We start from the raw sequence: 18,472 nt of genomic DNA, 5'->3' as shown, positions 1-18,472 counted from the left end.
TAAAATGACTTAAAGAATATTCTCCGTCACATGTTCTCTTACCAAATTGTTTCTACTATATGGAACCTGATAAGAGCAATCTCTAGGCACCCCTGTTTCCTTGTAACATAAATGACATAATTTTCATTATTGGGGGGTGGTGTTTTTGGTTCTTATTTTTCCTTTTGTTTTTGTATTAACAAGCTAGCATTGAGCTCAGATCTGCCCTTCTTTCCCAGTTGCTGATTAAAGGAGTGCGCTGCCATGCCCAGACCAACAACATAATTTTCAAAGTCACCTTCATCATTTATTTACATCTATGCTCTGTCAAGAACTACTGTTTTCACACTATTAGGCCTATAAAATTTTCAGTGTGATGATTTAAAAAGCCAAGATTAGAGCCCGGTGTGGTGGCACATGTCTGTATCTGAAACACTTGGGAGACAGGAGGACCAGGAGTTTAAGGCTAGCATCTAATATTAGCTATAAGAGTTACTGTCTCAAAAAAAAGTTTATTTTCTTAAGAGTTCTGTGAGAAAACACACACTCCTAGAGGCCCCTTCTTTCTACTAATACAACAAATAAAGTAAACCTTAGAAAATGAGACTCAGAGAGTTTAAGCTATTGACCCAAGAAGCTATTGATGCAAGCCCTTTGTCAATTGGCCTGAGAAACTCTGGGGTCCATTGACTTTTCTCTCAACACATTAACAACTGCCTTGCATTTTTGAGTTCATACAGTAGATGGGGATTGTTAGCTCAATTCTCTTAGGTTCTTTGACTTGTCTGAGCCTTGGTTGCTCATAGAGACATGATTAGGCATTGCTGTACTTTAAACTCTGATAAAGAATACATATAGTTAAGTAATGCACCATCCCAGAGCCACCTGATACCCAGCATAATAAATATAGATAGCACCATAATTGTAGGCTTTTACCAGCTAATAACAAATTAATGAGGAAAATCGAATTATAAGGAATTTGGGAGAGTGCGGAAGCAGATAAAAGATAGCACTAAGAATGAAAGGAGTGATAGCCAAAAAGGAGTCAAGAAGCTATACAAATACAAAATCCCAAGTGACAGAGACCATGGCCTCCAACCCACACACATAAACCAACTCCCGAGGACCACACCAAGACTTCCACAAGACAAGGATGTGCCTGAAGATGACAGTGAGCCTATTACAACAGATGGAACTTTCATCCCATGTGTTTAAAAGGGAGATAGATTAAGTGCATAATTGACTGGAAAGATTCCTATCAAAAATGATTTGGCATCACAAATTCAATAAATTAGATGTCCAAACTTGAATTAACTGCACCCTATAACTAACCTCAGAATGTAATTGAGTTGTAAAGTAATAGCTTAGCATACAGGAGACATAGAGTTTGACACCAAGACCACTTTTCAGAAAGGAACCTCTCAAATTCTTCCCACTAAATACTGAAAAGGGCATGTTTCCAATAAATTAACTGTGAAATTTTGAAATTGAATGCCCTACAATATGGACAATTTCTCCACAGCTAAGAGAAGAACATTTCATCACTAAGCACCTTCATATTCACCACAGATAAAAACCTGGACCTGATTTCTCTGTGATTGCAATGCAGTAAAAAGAGAATCGCCTTCCCCTCTCTCCAGTACTTTAAAGCTAAAGAATGTTGAGGGAAGCAAAGAGATACAATGCCCTTCTGGACGCAAAGGCAGCTGGGAAATTAACTGATCTAAATAATTCCACAATTAAGACCAAAAATCTAGCTGCTTACAGATAACACTAGTGCTCGCTGAGCCCTGGGTAATTTCCGAGATCCCTACAAAATGACCACAGAGGAATATTGTAAAGCTAGGAAAAGTGTCAGATGACAAAAACAGGGCCAATCTGGTGACCCTCTGACGCAACAGTCTCCAGGACAGCTGTCTCAAGAAAAATCCAGTTTCCTCTCACTTCAAATTCACCCATCATTTATCCCAAGGAAGGTCAAATATTCAACCTCTATTAACAGAAACCAGAAAAGTCTCATCGGTGAAAGCCTTAGATAGGGCAATGCCTCTTAAAGATCCCTGCTCTGTAAGTTGCAATAAATAAGGGTGAGTCAGTGGACAGTTCCTCTTCTAGCTTTGCCTTGGAATGAATCACACAGTCTGACCTTGAGAGACTTAATCTCTCCATTTCCCCACCGGTCACAGGTTAAGTTAAATCTACTCATTGCTTGCTTTTTCTGAGTATCAAAGAGTGAATGACATAACTATGTGAACGCTGCAACACAAAACTCAGCCTGCTCTTCATTGACATCAATTTCCAACCATCTAACACAGGCAGATGACTGCCAAAGGTGGTACTTTTACTCCATACAGTAACAGAAATCTTCCTGTAGAGGCCAACAAAACTCACACACTACCAAACGGCTCCCTCAAGAATTACACATTTCAAATTTGAAAATAATAAGCAAAATCAAATGAAACCCAAGATTTAAGAACACTTTATATAACCTCAATAGATCTAAGGTCTTGTGATCTTACAGGACTCTTTTCAATTCTCCTTTAATAACTTCTATTACTTCAATTTTTATTTTATATTTGATAAACCCTGAAATTGTCTTTCACTAGTGTGATTGCTGGATAGATTTTACTCTGTGTGTGTGTGTGTGTGTGTGTGTGTGTGTGTGTGTGTGTATGATAGATGATTGATAGATGATGGAGAGAGTAAAATACATTTTAGGTGATACATAGATGTAGATTATAAGATAGATGGATAGATACATAGATAGATAGGTAGGTAGGTAGATAGATAGATAGATAGATAGATAGATAGATAGATAGATAGATCGAGCAATCATAGGTAACAAGACAGTTAATAGACAGATAGACGGCAGGTTCTTGCACACTGTACTTCTTTTCAGTGCTGATACAGAAGCCCTTATTCATGCTAGACAACTACTTTCCTACAGAGATGCCCCCAGGCTCTTCACTTGTCAGTAACTTTTGGAAAGCTGGTGCCATGATTCAGTGTGCCAGGCTGTAGCTCACTGGTAAAAGGCTTGTCTAGAAAGTCAAGACTCTAAGTTCTATTCTCAGCACAAAACAAGTTCACACACACACACACACACACACACACACACACACACACACATCATCATCATCATCATCATCATCATCATCATCTTAAGAGCCAGGCTTGATAGCACAAGTTTATACTCCCAGCAGTTGGGGAACTGAGGTAGGAGAATCAAGCATCCAGGGTCATCCTCAAGTACATAGGAAGTTTGAAACCAGCCTGAGTTATGTAAGACTCTCTCTCTCTCCCAAAAACCCAAATCCAAGCAACAGAAACATTATCCCAAGAACGTTCCAGTCATCATCCATAAATATATGAGTTTTCAGTTTTGAATATGTTAATTTCACTTTACATCACATCTAGTAGATCCATGACTCCAAACTTCCCCTTTCAGTAAATCTTCACTGTAAAGAACATGGAAGAAAGAAAATGGTAATATAGTCTATAAAGTAAATTTAAAAAAAAAACCTACTTTTCAGATCCTGATCTTAAAATAAATCAGAATCAAAATGAAGGCTATCATAAAAGTAAACTAAAAGTGTACTAAAGGAAAAAAATGTACTAAAAGGTCTGGGGATTGGTTAAGAGGACAGGCTGCCCTTCCAGGGGACCTGGGGTAGCTTCCCTGCACCTACGAGATGGCTCGCAGTCATCTGTGACCCAGTCCAGGGTATCCGATGCACTAACGTGGCCTTTGCAGGCACTGCACAGATAGGGTGCATAGACACAGATGCATGCAAAGCAAACATATACATAAAAGTAATAAAATAAAATAAGTGTACTTAAGCAAAGTATTTACTACAGCTTCTAGCCAACCACGAACCCATCTGCCCAGCCTCCCATCCCTGCCTCTCAAGTGCTGGGATTGCAGGCACTTGCTACACATCTAAATGATAACATGTTTATTATAATAACAACATAACAGATTCTAATTTCCATTTAAAATTATTGAATTTTCATGTATTTATCTAAAACCCATGAGCACAGGCATCGAATGCTGCTGTTTTTCTCTCTGCTCTTTCAATTACTTCTTCAAAAATAATATGTTAAACGGGAAACCCACTGACATCTGCAGTGAACCCCTTAGGAGATGCTTTGCAGCTACAAGAAGAAATAATGATTGCATTTCAGCCCAGGAAGCTGATGCTGGCTGTGGTCTCTCCCACAGACTGCACCTATCATAGGTGCAGTCAGTCGCCTAAGGAAGACAGTACCAGTGGGGAGCCGCGTGCTTTCAGTTGCCCATCTGTAATCTTTCCACATCCCAGCTTCCTCTCACTGACTCGCAGGTCGTCAGCAAGTTCCCTGCCTGCCTAGGCAGCTTAGTGAAACCCTTTATCAAAAAAAAAGAAGGATCTCAAAAATCTGAGGACGTAGCTCAGTAGTACAGTACCTGCCTAGCAAGCAAAAGGCCCTAGTTTCAATCCTTAGAATCATAAATAAATAACACCTTGCTAATGGTCTGATTATTTATTCATTTTCTAAGAGCATATATCATACTTGCTTGCATTAGCAAAAAGGAGTTATCACTTAACTTCGCAAATTACCTGTGGGGGGTGCCCAGACCACTACATGATAGAAACTGTCTTTGAGGTAGTCAGACATAACCTTTAGAATGTATTAGAAGAACTGTTGTGGGCCCGCAATACAAATCCTTGGGAAGGTCTGTACACAGTTTTAACATTTTAAAATGACCGAGGTAACAAGCCACAAAAGGGGTTAATATTCTTAGAGGAACGCGGGGAGGGGGGGGTGGCAGTGAGCATAACTGTCCTCTCTGAGATGACTCTGGACAGACACCTACATCCCCCCACCCCCCTCACTATCCTGAAAAGAGAACAGAGAACCAAGCACACCCAAGGCTTTGAACTGAGGAAAGGTGCCTGGCAACATTAAGATCTCCAAAAAGCCGGCCAGGGCCTTTCAGAACGTGGAGGGGGCGGGGTGGTAGAGAAAGGACCTGATTGGCAGGCGACCTGCCACCCGGAGATACGTGGCAGGCGCGCTTACCTGTGAACACATTCTGAAAGCCATCAGCTGTCGCTGGAGCCCCAGGTGCCTTGGCGGCCAGCACAGGGGACCCGCCACCACTGTCATCCGCAGTAGCCCCGCGTCCCAGCAGGTGCACCGAGCCTCCTGCCCCAGGCGTACGGGCGCCTAGCTCCTCGGTCCAGTCGGCTGAGCGACTGAGGCCGCCCACGAGGCCACCTTCCAACCGGTGCTTCTTTGCCGGGGTCGCAGCTGAGGCCAAGGCAGTTCTGGGGCTCCGGCTCACGGAAGGGTCCGGTCGCTTTTTGATCCTAGGACTCTGGTTGGGGGACTGGGATGGGGAATGATTGGGCGAGCTGAGCTGCCGAGTGGTGGTCTTGATGTAGCAGGGGGTGATGAGTGGGTAAGGTTTGAAGCAGCGTGGACTGGGCGCAGGGCTGCCAGGCAAAGAAGCGACTGCGGGGATAATGGGTCCTCTCATCCCCTCCTCCGGCTCTTCCTCCAGTCTCTGTGAGGCTTCTTCCACCTCTGGGGCCCATTCCTCCCCTGGAGAGCCCCGGGGAGCATCTTCAAAAGCATCTTCCTCGCACTCCTCATCTGTGTCCCCAGTTCCAGCTGGGGGGACTCCGGCGGCGCTCTCCCCTGGCCCAGCCTCAGGAACCTCAGGAAAGGTGAAGGCTGGTGAAGAGAGCGTGTCTGTGACTGCGGAGTGGGCGGTCGCATAGCCCGGTGTCTCAGAGGCCAAGTGGCTTCCGGAGGACGGAGGATGCTCAGGCACCAGAGACTTGGTGGTCTCAGGCAAGTCAGGTCTCACCGGTGGCGCCTGTACGGTGTCCTTTTTAGCCTCGCTGCTAGTTCCCAGCAAGAACTGGTCCAGGCCCAGAAAGGCCCCAGGCTGAGGGGAGATGGCAGTGGGGGGCGCTGCAGGCTCCTCGGAGTCCTGGAGCAGCAGCTTCTGCTGCTGCTGCTGTTGCTGCTGCAGGCGAATTGCCTGCTGGATGTCTGAGAGCAAATCCTCCTGCTCCGTAGCGGAGTGAAAGCTGTAGATGTCCGTGTCCGAACCAGAACTGGTCCTTTGTCCATCTTGCGCTCCAGCCGCAGTTTCCAAATCCTCGGCGATCGCCTGGATCCCTACCCCAGCCTCGGCAGGCCTAGAACCACCTGGATGGATCACCTCGAAAGGGTCAGCACACTCGGTATCCGATAGGCCCGTCTCTTCAGCAGAGAGGCTGAGGTCCGGGGTCTTGGTGACTATAGAGTGAGCGCTGTCCAGCTCCCCGATCGGCAGGGCCTGAGAGTCCAGCACATCCTCCCGCGAGTCGCCGGCACCTTTCCCCTTGCTCAGATTTTTTCTGATCCGCAGGTTGGAAAACACCGAGGCTCTAGAATCCGACTTGCTCTTCTTCTTGCTGGTCTCCCCGCTGCCCCCTCCCCCCTTGCCGTGCTTGCCGAGCGCCTTTTTGCTCCCGCTCGCCTTCTTTGTGGTTTCCGCATCCCTGGGCCCCGCGGCATCCTCGGCTCCGCCGCCGCCGCCTTCGTGAGAGGCATCACCTGCGCTTCTCTTCAGCTTCCCATCCTGGTTCCCCATGTTTGAACCCCACTGCTGCGCCGCCGCGCCTTGGGGTCCTCAGGCCATCTCGGCCCTGGAGAGGGCCAGGGGAGTGTCCGGGACAATTCAGGCAGCTGGGCCGGCCGTTGGGAGGGGAGGCCGAGGAGCGCCCAGCTGGCCCCGCTCACATCTGCTGCCGCTTTGCATAATGCGCGGTGGCTCTCCCGGCTGCCGTCCCTGCGGCTGTGGCTGCGGCCCTGGCTGGCGGGCGCGAACATGCTCAGTTCAGCGCGCACTCCCCACCAATGGCTGCACAGGACTCAGCCTTGGCCTGGCTCCCCGCCCACCGCCGCCGCCCCCTCAGTGCCCCCTTTGGCTCCTCCTGCAACCAAGCAGGAAAAAAAAATGTCTATCTCTAGGACTTCATAATTGGGAGTGGGGGTGGGGGGCAGCAGGAGCTATCTTTAAGTAGCCCAGACTAGATCGAACTTAGAATCTTTCTGACAGGTTATCTCTGGGACCTTAATCTCCACCTTGAAAATAAAACATGTTGCCCTCTTTTCAAGAACTGATATATTGGAATATTTTTATGAAAGTTCAAAGCTCGCAGACATGCAAAAAGAGAAGAAGAAAATAAACACACACACACACACACACACACACACACACACACACGCACACACACGAAAAATCGAAGCCCAATTCCAGGTCAGAAGTACCGTATCATCAGAAACACACACACACACACACACACACACACACACACACACACACACACACACACACACAGAGTCTGCCTACTTCTGCATGGCTCCAGTTCAAATACTTGTTGAATGGACGGACTGTTCTGTCTTTTAAATACTTGACCATCGCTTTGCACACTCTAAGGTTTGTGAGTATGCTACTTAGGGCAAGGTTCCTTCCCTAGGCTCTGTGCCTGATACACAAGCCTCTTCAAGAACAGGACATTAACTGTCCTTTCCAAAGTGGGTTTGTGAGACCTTTCTGGACAGAGAAAAGAGAGGTAGGGGATGCTGGAAATACTGAGATTAAAGCTGATTAAAATGCTAATCTCCAAAATTCTGTGCGTTTACCATATAAATCAGACATTTGTATTTAAAAGGGGCGCATGTATTATAACTCCCAGGAGGTCAAACTCATCAATATTAAACGTGTCACAACCCGATCCCGTATAAAAAGGAAAAAGAAAAAAAAATGCCCTCGGTACAAACCCAGGAAATTAGACATTGTGCTATAAAGGATGGCCACTTTTCTCGAAGGTCCGTCCAAGCACACTTTGTCCAGGACCAGAGCTCCCTAAGTTTCAGACCTAGATATTAAACACTTATTCTTACTGTGAACTGTTGTCTTTATATTTTAATGACACTAAACTACAGTTTTTGTTAAACATCTTACAGCATCATTAGTATTTTAAAAGGCTGCAAACAATAAAAGCAAAAACAAAAAAACAAAAACAAAACAAAATAAACAAACAAACAAAAAACCATAAGTAGCATTTGTAAAAAATGTTACTCCTTGTTGGAAAATCCAGACAGTGATTACTAGCCTTTCTTAAACTATGATCTTTAAAACAAGTGTTTGCTGGGGCAGGTGGATTGTTGTCCTTAGGTGGCCTTTTTGAGTAAACACTTTGAAGAACTCAGCTTTAATAATAACTGTGCCAGGGTAATATCCTGGTCTCCAAGGGATCCCAAGAGTCTGAAAGGCCTTTAGTCCACCTCTTTCACAAGACTACTGGTTCCTTTTTTCTAGCAAGCAGGCTGCCCCCAGGGCACACTTTGCCTGTGGGCCTCTAGAATTCTCCGCCTCATTGAATACTGCGGTACTTGGACTCTTGATTCTTGCTCTCTCTCTACCAGAGCAACTTTGATTCAGACCTATTTGTTTCTTTGCTATTTTCTTCTGTGATATACCCAACACGTTCAAGAGACAAAGGGGAGGGGAGGATGGAGAGCTAAAAGGGCAGTAAGAAAACAGATTGGTTTTTTTCCACATCCTTTGAATGTGGGAGAATAGGTGTCAGTTGAAGGGCAGGTCAGAGCTGACAGAGCTCTATTATAAGATCACAAAAGTAGTAGAAGAAACATTAGGGACGGTGGACAGGGAATGGGAAGAGGGTAGGGGACAATGAAGGGGAGTGGAATGGGATGAATGGGTACACACTGTCAGCAGTAGCAGCTGGGAGATAGACAGGACTGCCTCCTGAAGCTCAAGGAGTTTCCCTGCCTAGGGACCTCCAAGAAGGTAAGCTAGGCCTTGAGGATACTAACCAAAAAGAATTTCAGGACAATTCAGAGTGAAACAGCTAGTCAATTCCTTAAGTATTAAATTCATTAAGAGATAGTAGATGTTTCAGAGTTAAGCTTGGGTATAGAGAGAGAGGAGAAGAAAAGATGGGCAGGGACACAGGGTGGGGGCTGAGTTTCTTAAGAGAGCTCTATCAGTGTCATTCATATATATATATATATATATCTTAATATAAGAGATATTATAAGATATATCTTATAAGAGATATCATAAGACATATCTTAATATAAGATATATATATCTTAATATAAGATATATATATGCATATATATATATATATATCTTAAAGGACCAGCCTGAACAAACAATTTTTTTGTTAAAGAATAAGAAAAAAACGATTGTTTATAGAGGCTTTGGGGATGCTACTCAATGGTAGAGAGACAGAGACACATAGAGCTTGCCTACAGAGGTGACATTCTCCTTTCTTTCTTTCTTTCTTTCTTTCTTTCTTTCTTTCTTTCTTTCTTTCTTTTCTTTTTTCTTTTTTCTGTAAACCCAAAGAGTGTTTTATTCTGCAGAGGTCCAGCATGCTGGACTTCTCTTAAAATACAGCACAATAGCACAAAGAAATACACACAAAATAAATAAATGTAGGAGATTGTTTTTAAGAATTTGTGGTGTTTTTGGTGTTTGTTTGTTTGTTTGTTTGTTTGTTTGTTTTTGAGACAGGGTTTCTCTGTGTAGCCCTGGTTCTCCTGGAACTCACTCTATAGACCAGGTTGTCCTTGAATGTACAGAGATCTGCCTGCCTCTGCTTCTCAAGTGCTGGAGTTAAAGGCTTAAAAGTGCGTGCCACCGCTGCCAGACAAGAATTCTGTTTCTGTAAATGAAGTTATAGGGTAGTTTCATGAGGCAAACTGTTTAGGGATGGAAGAGTAGCGTCCAGAATGTAAAACTCCAAGATCAGAACAACGTGGCCCCCAAGCAAGCATAGCTTTGTTTTGTTTGTTTGTTGTTTGTTTGTTTGTTTGTTTGTTTTGAAATGTTTTCAAATATCATGGTTTGAAATATCTCTTAGAAAACAGAATGTCAGTATCTCTACCTTGGTAATTGAGAGAACCCAGCATGCTGGACTTCTGCAGAATGAAAGAGTCTTTGGGCTTACAGAAAAAAGAAAGAAAGAAAGGAGAATGTCACCTCTATAGGCAAGCTCTATGTGTCTCTGTCTCTCTACCATTGAGTAGCATCCCCAAATCCTCTATAAACAATCTTTTTTCTTTTTTCTTCTTCTTTAACAAAAAAAAAAGTTAGTATGTTTGTTTAGAGAGGGTGTTATGTAGCCCAGGCTGGTCCTGGGCTCACTACATAGCTGAGGCTGTCCCTGAATTCCTTATCTCATTAACTTTACCTTCCAAGTGCTGGGATTATAGGTGTGTTACACCACATCCAGCTACAATCTTAATTGTATCAGTTGAGTCAATAGTTTTGATTCTCCCTGAGAGGAAAATGTGAATCAGACCCTAGAGTGAAGAGTTTCCTTCCTGTTTCTGATCCCTTGACTTCCCTTGTCTTTCTTTTCAAAAGTAATTTACATGCACATATAGAAACCTCATACTGGGCCGGAGAGATGGCTCAGAGGTTAAGAGCACTGTCTGCTCTTCCAGAGGTCCTGAGTTCAATTCCCAGCAACCACATGGTGGCTCACAACCATCTATAATCAGGTCTGGTGCCCTCTTCTGGCCTGCACGTGCATACATGCAGGCAGAAAGCTGTATGATGTATACATAATAAATAAATGTTTAAAAAAAAAAAAAAGGAACCTCATCCTGAACCTTCTTGCTTAATATAATTAGCACATATTGAATTGATATAATCAGAGAACATTAATAAGGGAAAACCTATGATATTCAAAGGCACATTTGAAACTCATAAATGTGGCTATTGACGTAGGCAAATTTGGAGAGCACCTCATCCTAACCCTAGCCTTTGAGTATGTTTAACTGAATTTGGGAATAGTAGTTTAACACTTATCTATATCAGGTGAGAAACCCTAGATTTGATTCCTAGAATAACTAATTAAACATATATATATATATATATATATGTGTGTGTGTGTGTGTGTGTGAGTGTGTGTATAGTAAATATATATATATAAAACTAATTAAAGACATATTTAAAATATACATACTAAGTAAATAATATATGTATATATTTTTACTTAAAGCTGTATCATTTGTCTTTATTTATACTTAAAAGTCATTTAAATGCCTAATTTAAAGTGTGAAAATATTATATATTCTATTTTTTATTCTTTGATCATAGTTTCCCCATTGTCCTCTCTTATCTTCAAAATTGGTTTTTAAAAATATTCTTTATAGTATTAATCAAAGTTCTTTGAAAATTCATGTACAAGGACATTGATTTTCAAAGTGGTATGCAACAAAAGCCACACAGAAAGCAGCTCTATGACAATGGATCATTTGAGGGAGGGACTCCCAAGGCCCCACTGCTAACTGTGGAGTTCTTGATAGTTCATGACTGATGAGAGTGAGCGTCAGTCCTCTCCAGGGCCACTGACCTGGAGGTTGTCCATGACCCAATGGATTCATCTATATGCAAGCATGTGTAGGCAGCATGTATTAGACTCCGTGGGTTATCTTAAAAGAACAGCACCAGCGGGAGCTGGATGACTAGAAGGAGATGCTGATGAAGTTAGGAGGGAGACAGTCAGAGACTTGTGGGACACATTTGAGGGGGAATTAGGAGAGGCCTATGAGCAACAGATGCTGGATACATATATGAAATTCTCAAAGCCTAAATAAAATTTTACAAATAACAAAAGAAAAAAAAAACAGATCACTGGTTTTCAATTCCAAAGTTCCGAAGGGCCTGTGAAAGGATTCTCAGATTCACATCAACCACATAGCTTCCTGGATTTTGCAATGAGGAGATATAAATGGGCAAAAATTAGCAAAGGCTCCTCATTTCTCTGTTTTGTGGCAGTGCTATGATTTTAGGAAAAGGGCAATACAAAAGTCAGGGGGTATGTGCATGTTCACTTAACTGTGAGAAAAGCTTTCAGAGCTGTCTGAAACCTCTCCTGTGATATAAGCTCCTCCTCTAGTGAGGACAGGCCTTCAGATTTTTTTTCTGACCTGCAGCATGAAGCTCCTGGAGAAATTTGAATTCTCTCAGGTTCATTGTTTTAGTAGCTTGGTGACTTAAAAGAAAAGCACACATGTCTCCTTTTAGAATATCTCCTCTCCCATCAAGGCCAGGATTTCAGCAAAGCATCAGGGTTATAAGAGGAGTTTGAGGGATTCCAGTTATTACTAGATCCCAGGTTTTCATGCTGTTGATGGTCTCTAAATTGAGAACTACTACTGTGGGACAAGCCATAATTCATTTAACTATACTAGAAGCAGCTATCGTCCAATCTTGTCCATTCATTCCGCATGATGCCTCAAAAGTCAACCCCAGTACTTCTCTAGCCTCTCTTACATTTCTCCAACATAGATCCCTCCTATTGTAAATTATCTAAACTCCAGCTGCAGCCACACCACATACCTAGCTGCATAGAGTACCCTCCATCGTTTGAATATGAGTCTGAAGCTGTGCCTTAGAGTTTCCATTGCTGTGAAGAGAGACCATGACCAAGTCAACTCTTATGAAAAGCAACATTTAATTGGATCTGGCTTATATTTTCAGAGGTTCAATCCATTATCATCATGGCAAGAAGCATAACATCATGCAGGCAGACATGGTGCTGGAGGAGTGGAGAGTTCTACATCTTCATGGAAAGGAAGCCAGACTGTCTTCCAGGAAGCTAGGAGGAAGGTCTCAAAGACCACCTCTACAATGATACACTTCATTCAATGTCAGACCTACTCCAACAAGGCCATACCTCCTAATAACACCACTCCCTGAACCAAGCATATTCAGTCCACCACAATTCACTCCCTGTCCCCCATAGGCTTGTTCAAACACATGAGTCTATGGGGACCATACCAATCCATAGCATAATGCTAAAACCTTAGTCCAACTTCAAAAGTCCCCATAGTCTATAACAGGTCTCAACAATGTTAAAAGTTTAAAGTTCCAAGTCTCTTCTGATGTTAATCTAGCCACTTAACTATAATCCCCAAAGCAAGACCAAAAGTCAACTGGACAAACTCTAAATTCTGCATCTCCATGTCTGTTGTGAAAATGCTTATAGTAGAAATTATTAAAAATCCCTTCAGATCTCCAAAGTTTTCAGGCGTTGTTGACTATGACACAATCCTTTCTCTTTGGTTGATTCCACTCCCTGTTATCAGCTTTCCTCAGCAGGTATCCCGTAGCTCTGGCATCTTGAACATCTTCGGGTCTCCAAGCAACCTCAGTGTTACAGCTTCTTGTTCCAATGTCTGAGAACCACACATGATCTGGGCTCCTCCAAAGAGCTTGGGTCACTTCTCCAGCTCTGTCCTCTGCAGCACTCGAGGGTCGGGTTGACACCACTCCATTGCTACTGCTGTTCTTAGTGGTTATCCCATGATACTGTTATCTCCAGTGTGCTGGGGTTTTTCACTGCCATGAGGCTTCACCAATAGCCTCTCACAGTCTCCCATCATGGTTCCAAGTGTCAACTTCTTTGCATAACTCCATCAGCCCTAGGCGATTGATTGCAACTGAGGATGCACCTTCACCAATGGCCTTCCCTGGCCTCTCACAGTGCCAAGCCTCAGTTGCTTCACGCCATCAAAACCAGTACCACCTGGGTGATTATTACACATTACAAATCCGGCTGAAGCATGAGGTACAAACTTGGCTATCTCTGGAGCACATCTTCTTTGTGCTCTCAGAAAACACTTTCCAGACGATTTCACCTCAGTGATGCTGGTCTCTTTTTTTTTTTTTTTTTTTATTAACTTGAGTATTTCTTATATACATTTCGAGTGTTATTCCCTTTCCCGGTTTCCGGGCAAACATCCCCCTCCCCCCTCCCCTTCCTTATGGGTGTTCCCCTCCCAACCCTCCCACCATTGCCGCCCTCCCCCCATAGACTAGTTCACTGGGGGTTCAGTCTTAGCAGGACCCAGGGCTTCCCCTTCCACTGGTGCTCTTACTAGGATATTCATTGCTACCTATGGGGTCAGAGTCCAAGGTCAGTCCATGTATAGTCTTTAGGTAGTGGCTTAGTCCCTGGAAGCTCTGGTTGCTTGGCATTGTTGTATTTTTGGGGTCTCGAGCCCCTTCAAGCTCTTCCAGTTCTTTCTCTGATTCCTTCAATAGGGGACCTATTCTCAGTTCAGTGGTTTGCTGCTGGCATTCGCCTCTGTATTTGCTGTATTCTGGCTGTGTCTCTCAGGAGCGATCTACATCCGGCTCCTGTCGGTCTGCACTTCTTTGCTTCATCCATCAATGCTGGTCTCTTAATCAGCGCTGATTTCTGTTTCGGTCTGACATCTCCCCTCCCCCAAGAATAGCTATAGCCATTTTGGTCCCATGCCTGCCAGCTACTTCATATTGTTGCTATAACATATCTGCCAGTCGCTGACACAGCTATGACTTGGCTCAAGAATTATGTTGACCACACACCTTGTTTTGCTCTGTATGTTCTGAATGTTCTATATGAGATTTTATAATCTTTAAAAAAATTCACAAAGCTTTACGTAGGACCCACCAAATCAAAGTCAGTATGAAATGTTATGTCGAAAATATCTTTACTTAGAACTGACCATTGGGCAGTTGTTTTTGGTCCTACCTATAAGCTCACTGTGGTTTCTGTGGGTGGCACTGAAGAATGCTACTAATAAGCTAAAAAGTTATGGCTACAATACTCATGATCTTTATCTCAATGTCTTGAAATTCCCCTGTTCACCACCCATCCACCCACCACCTTATCCTACTAGGTACCAACCAGCCTAAAGATTAGCTGATAATACTTTGTCTTCTTGCTCTTTATAATTTTGAACCTGGTTTTTCCTGTAAAAAGTCTACACTGAAAGCAACACTGAGGTTTTTCCTTCTTCTGGACCTGGATGTATAGTATTATCATGTGTGTTCAATAAACTGTTCTTGCTTAGCTAAGATGGTGTATGTATGGTTTGAGGGGTGATTTCCTGAACCCCAGTAATTTCTCATCTCCAGCAAACCAGCATCAATTGTCCCAGGCATCCCTTTTATTCTTAACTGTAAAGCCAGAGCCACATGGATGAAACTGCTGAGTTCTGCTGCTTGTTGGAGCTGAAACAAGGCCCACTTGTTCTACTACATTATCATTAGCTTTCTGTTTTCCAACTCCTTCACTGCCTAAGCTTGGCTGTTCTAGAACTTACTCTGTAGATCTCCATAGCTATGTCTCCTGAATGCTGGACTTAAGCTTTTCACCTAGAACTTGCTCCGTCCCAGGTTAGCCTTGAACTCAGAGATCTGCTTGCCTTTGTCTCTGGGAATTAAAAGTATATACCACCACTCCTAGGCCAAAGCTTTCTCATGGCCATTATTCCTCAAGATGTGGGTTGAAAGTATGTGTCTTCCAGCTTCAAGATCTGGAGGGCAAGTATACCCTCCATTTCTGAATTATAGTTCATTTCATATTAAAAGTCCAAATGAAAATGACAAGCAGGTAATGACACCTAACAGGATATAACTAGTCCTTGTTCAACTGCAGAGACAGTAAGCATAGCTGGGTAGGAATAGAAAAATATGGGAAATTAAGGAATGTCAGAAAGAAGATGGTCGTCTTACTCTTGTAACCAAGAACCCTCAACCAAGAAGTCAATAATTCCAGCACAGGTGATGTTTCCTTTTACCTAGAGATGCTTTAAATAGGAGAGAAACACAGCAGTGAGTCATGCACACCGGTCTCAGTGTATATCACACTCAGCAGGGCCCTTCTCCTTTCCCAGCTGTAAGCAAGAATTTGTTTTAGCGCACGTACAAAAAGGGAAAAACCTCATTGGCATTAAAAGACATGCCCTAACTTCCTTTGAAACACACAGTTTTATGTCTTCAAATTATAATCCCATCCAAGGCACCTTAGGAATCCCTCTATAGTCTCATTTATCAAAAGTATAGAGGGGAAAAAGTGAAAAGCAAATAAATGAAATAAAAGTGGTTTGAGCCATCCTTTAAAAGGCAATTTGAGAGCCACCAACGTTGTCTGTATAGATTCAGCAACAGTTTTATAAAGCTGGGAGCTGAGACACTCAAGGCTAACACCTCCTGAGAAGCCCCAGGCCTTTGGCCTGTGTATCATCCCCCCTCACAGCTCTGAAGGCTCTCCCCTTCTATCATCCCTCATGTTTATGTCTATGCTAACACCTCTCTAACACACTCCAGCCTGTTCTATGTGACTTCTCCTGACATACTTTTGGTGGCCAAGTCAAGACCACTGGTTCCACCTGATCAAAAATCTGTGGGAAGGGCTCAGGCTGCTACTTCCTGGCCACTGACACTGACAAAAGCAAACTTCTGTGTCTCCCGGCCTCTGCTCATCATTAGAGCGGCATTTCTTGTCAGTGCAGCATCTACTCCCTGTATCCCAGTTCACATCTTTGTAAATCAAATGCACGTAACCATAACGAGTTGTGCTTCTTTTAATGTACTCTTTGCTTTTCCTCCTCTAGGAAAGTGCCCTCAGAGCTGTCTGGACAGCTCCTCTGCCTATCTCTGTCCTAGTTACTATGCTAAGTCTTATACCTCTTCCGGGTGAAGCTAGGAGTCATTTTATCTAAGAACCTACCCTCCATTTTTCACTCCAGCTTCTCCAAATGTGCTTTCAGAACCTCGGATTAAAGAATTTCTCAACCTCTCTCTCTCTCTCTCTCTCTCTCTCTCTCTCTCTCCATATATATATATGTATATATACATATATATGTATGTATATGTATGTGTGTATTCTCTCTCTAAGTATATATATTCTCTATGTATGTATATATATTATACATAAGTATATATTCTGTGCATATATTTATATAAATTATATACACTTATATACTCTCTATATACTTATAGAGAGAATATATAAATATACAGAATATATTTGCTTTACTGCAGCACTTTTATTTTTCTTTACACAATGATGTGTTGCTGGGGCCTAATGTTCTCGCTGAACTGTAGAAAACCAAAATTTGTCATTTCTTAAAGAATTGAGTACAAAAAAACCTTACATAAATTAAAAGGATGAATACATTTACAGGTGTTGATGCAAACGTTCCCAACTCAAGACAAGTAACAACCCATGGAGGTCAGGAGGGAAAAATCCAGAACAGAAACTGGGTCCTAAGGCTCGGACTCTCCCACCCTCTTAGACTGGCAAGAAAGAAGTGGTAATTGGTTCAGGAACCCTTGCCAGCCTTGGGAAATCCTGGAAGTCTGCTGTTGCTTAATGCCCTGCACAGATCACTACATGGTGCTCACAGAGATCCACTAGGCTGGGGACTGACTTTTCCACAGCTCTCCCCAGCCACCAAGTGACCGAGCCACATGAACTAAGGACTAAATCAAGATATGCACAGGGTATTAAACATATACCGAGGGAACAGTTAACTTGAATACAAGGTCAAAAATCGGCAACAAGTTCTACCATCCAGTGCTAATAGCAGATACAGGCTTCAAGGACAAATTTCTTTTCAAAGGCTTATTCCAGTTTCATGAGGCTAGCATGAGGTGTGACATTTGCCAGGGCAAATCGATATTTCAGAATCACCTCATGCAGCGGATGCCTGGCGCCTGCTCAGTCCATCTAGAAGCATTTGCGGTGGATGATGGAGGGGCCTGACTCCTGCTCCTGCTCGCTGATCCACATCTGCTGGAAGGTGGACAGTGAGGCCAGGATGGAGCCGCCAATCCAGACTGAGTGCTTGCGCTCAGGGGGAGCAATGACCTTAATCTTCATTGTGCTGGGTGCCCGGGCTGTGATCTCCTTCTGCATCCTGTCAGCAATGCCTGGATACATGGTGGTACCCCCAGACAGCACTGTGTTGCCATACAGGTCTTTGCGGATTTCCACATCGCACTTCATGATGGAGTTGAAGGTAGTCTCGTGGATGCCACAGGACTCCATGTCCAGGAAGGAAGGCTGGAAGACAGCCTCTGGACACCAGAAGCGCTCATTGCCGATGGTGATCACCTGCCCATCAGGCAGCTCGTAACTCTTCTCCAAGGAGGAAGATGATGCAGCAGTAGCCATTTCTTGCTCAAAATCCAGGGCAACATAGCACCAACAATTTCCCTCTCGGCAGTGGTGTAAAGGTGTAGTCCGGTTCAGACAGGATCTTCCTGAGGTACTCTGTCAGGCCTGGGCCAGCCAGGTACAGACGCAAAAAGGCATGGGGAAGGGCATAGCCCTCGTAGATAGGCACTGTGTGTGCGACCTGGTCACCAGAGTCCATGACAATGCCAGTGGTGCACCCAGATGCATACAAGGAGAGCACCGCCTGAATGGCCACGTACACGGCTGGGGTATTGAAGGTTTAGAACATTATCTGTGTCATCTTCTCTCTGTTAGCTTTGGGGTTCAGGAGGGCCTCGGTCAGAAGCACTGGGTGCTCCTCAGGGGCCACACGCAGCTCGTTGTAGAAGGTGTGACCTTCTCCATGTCATCCCAGTTGGTGACAAAGCCGTGCTCGACAGGGTACTTCAGGG

At 43.7% G+C, this 18,472-nt stretch overlaps 2 protein-coding genes across 2 annotated transcripts in view; both read right to left on the bottom strand.

The window, feature by feature from the left end:
- Positions 1-6,822, bottom strand: part of Fmn2 (formin 2) — a 311,596-nt gene extending 304,774 nt beyond the window's left edge. Inside the window, 1 exon segment of the mRNA NM_001427798.1 lies at positions 5,044-6,822. Within this exon segment, the coding sequence (NP_001414727.1) occupies positions 5,044-6,610 (1,567 nt within the window). The 5' untranslated portion in view covers positions 6,611-6,822.
- Positions 6,823-17,570: 10,748 nt separating this feature from the next.
- On the bottom strand, positions 17,571-18,066 carry LOC148001822 (actin, cytoplasmic 1-like). The gene has a single exon (XM_087582032.1). It carries the CDS (start codon positions 18,015-18,017, stop codon positions 17,571-17,573), a length of 447 nt encoding a protein of 148 aa, XP_087438158.1. The 5' UTR covers positions 18,018-18,066.
- Positions 18,067-18,472: the final 406 nt, after the last annotated feature.

Source organism: Rattus norvegicus, chromosome 13 (assembly GCF_021556685.1).
Source record: "Rattus norvegicus strain SHRSP/BbbUtx chromosome 13, alternate assembly SHRSP_T2T, whole genome shotgun sequence".
Classification (NCBI taxonomy): domain Eukaryota; kingdom Metazoa; phylum Chordata; class Mammalia; order Rodentia; family Muridae; genus Rattus; species Rattus norvegicus.
This window is presented reverse-complemented; position numbering and strand designations above follow the sequence as displayed.

Coding starts and splice junctions, on each gene's coding strand:
- LOC148001822 (XM_087582032.1), bottom strand. CDS start 18,017: ATGGCTACTGCTGCATCATCTTCCTCCTTGGAGAAGAGTTACGAGCTG.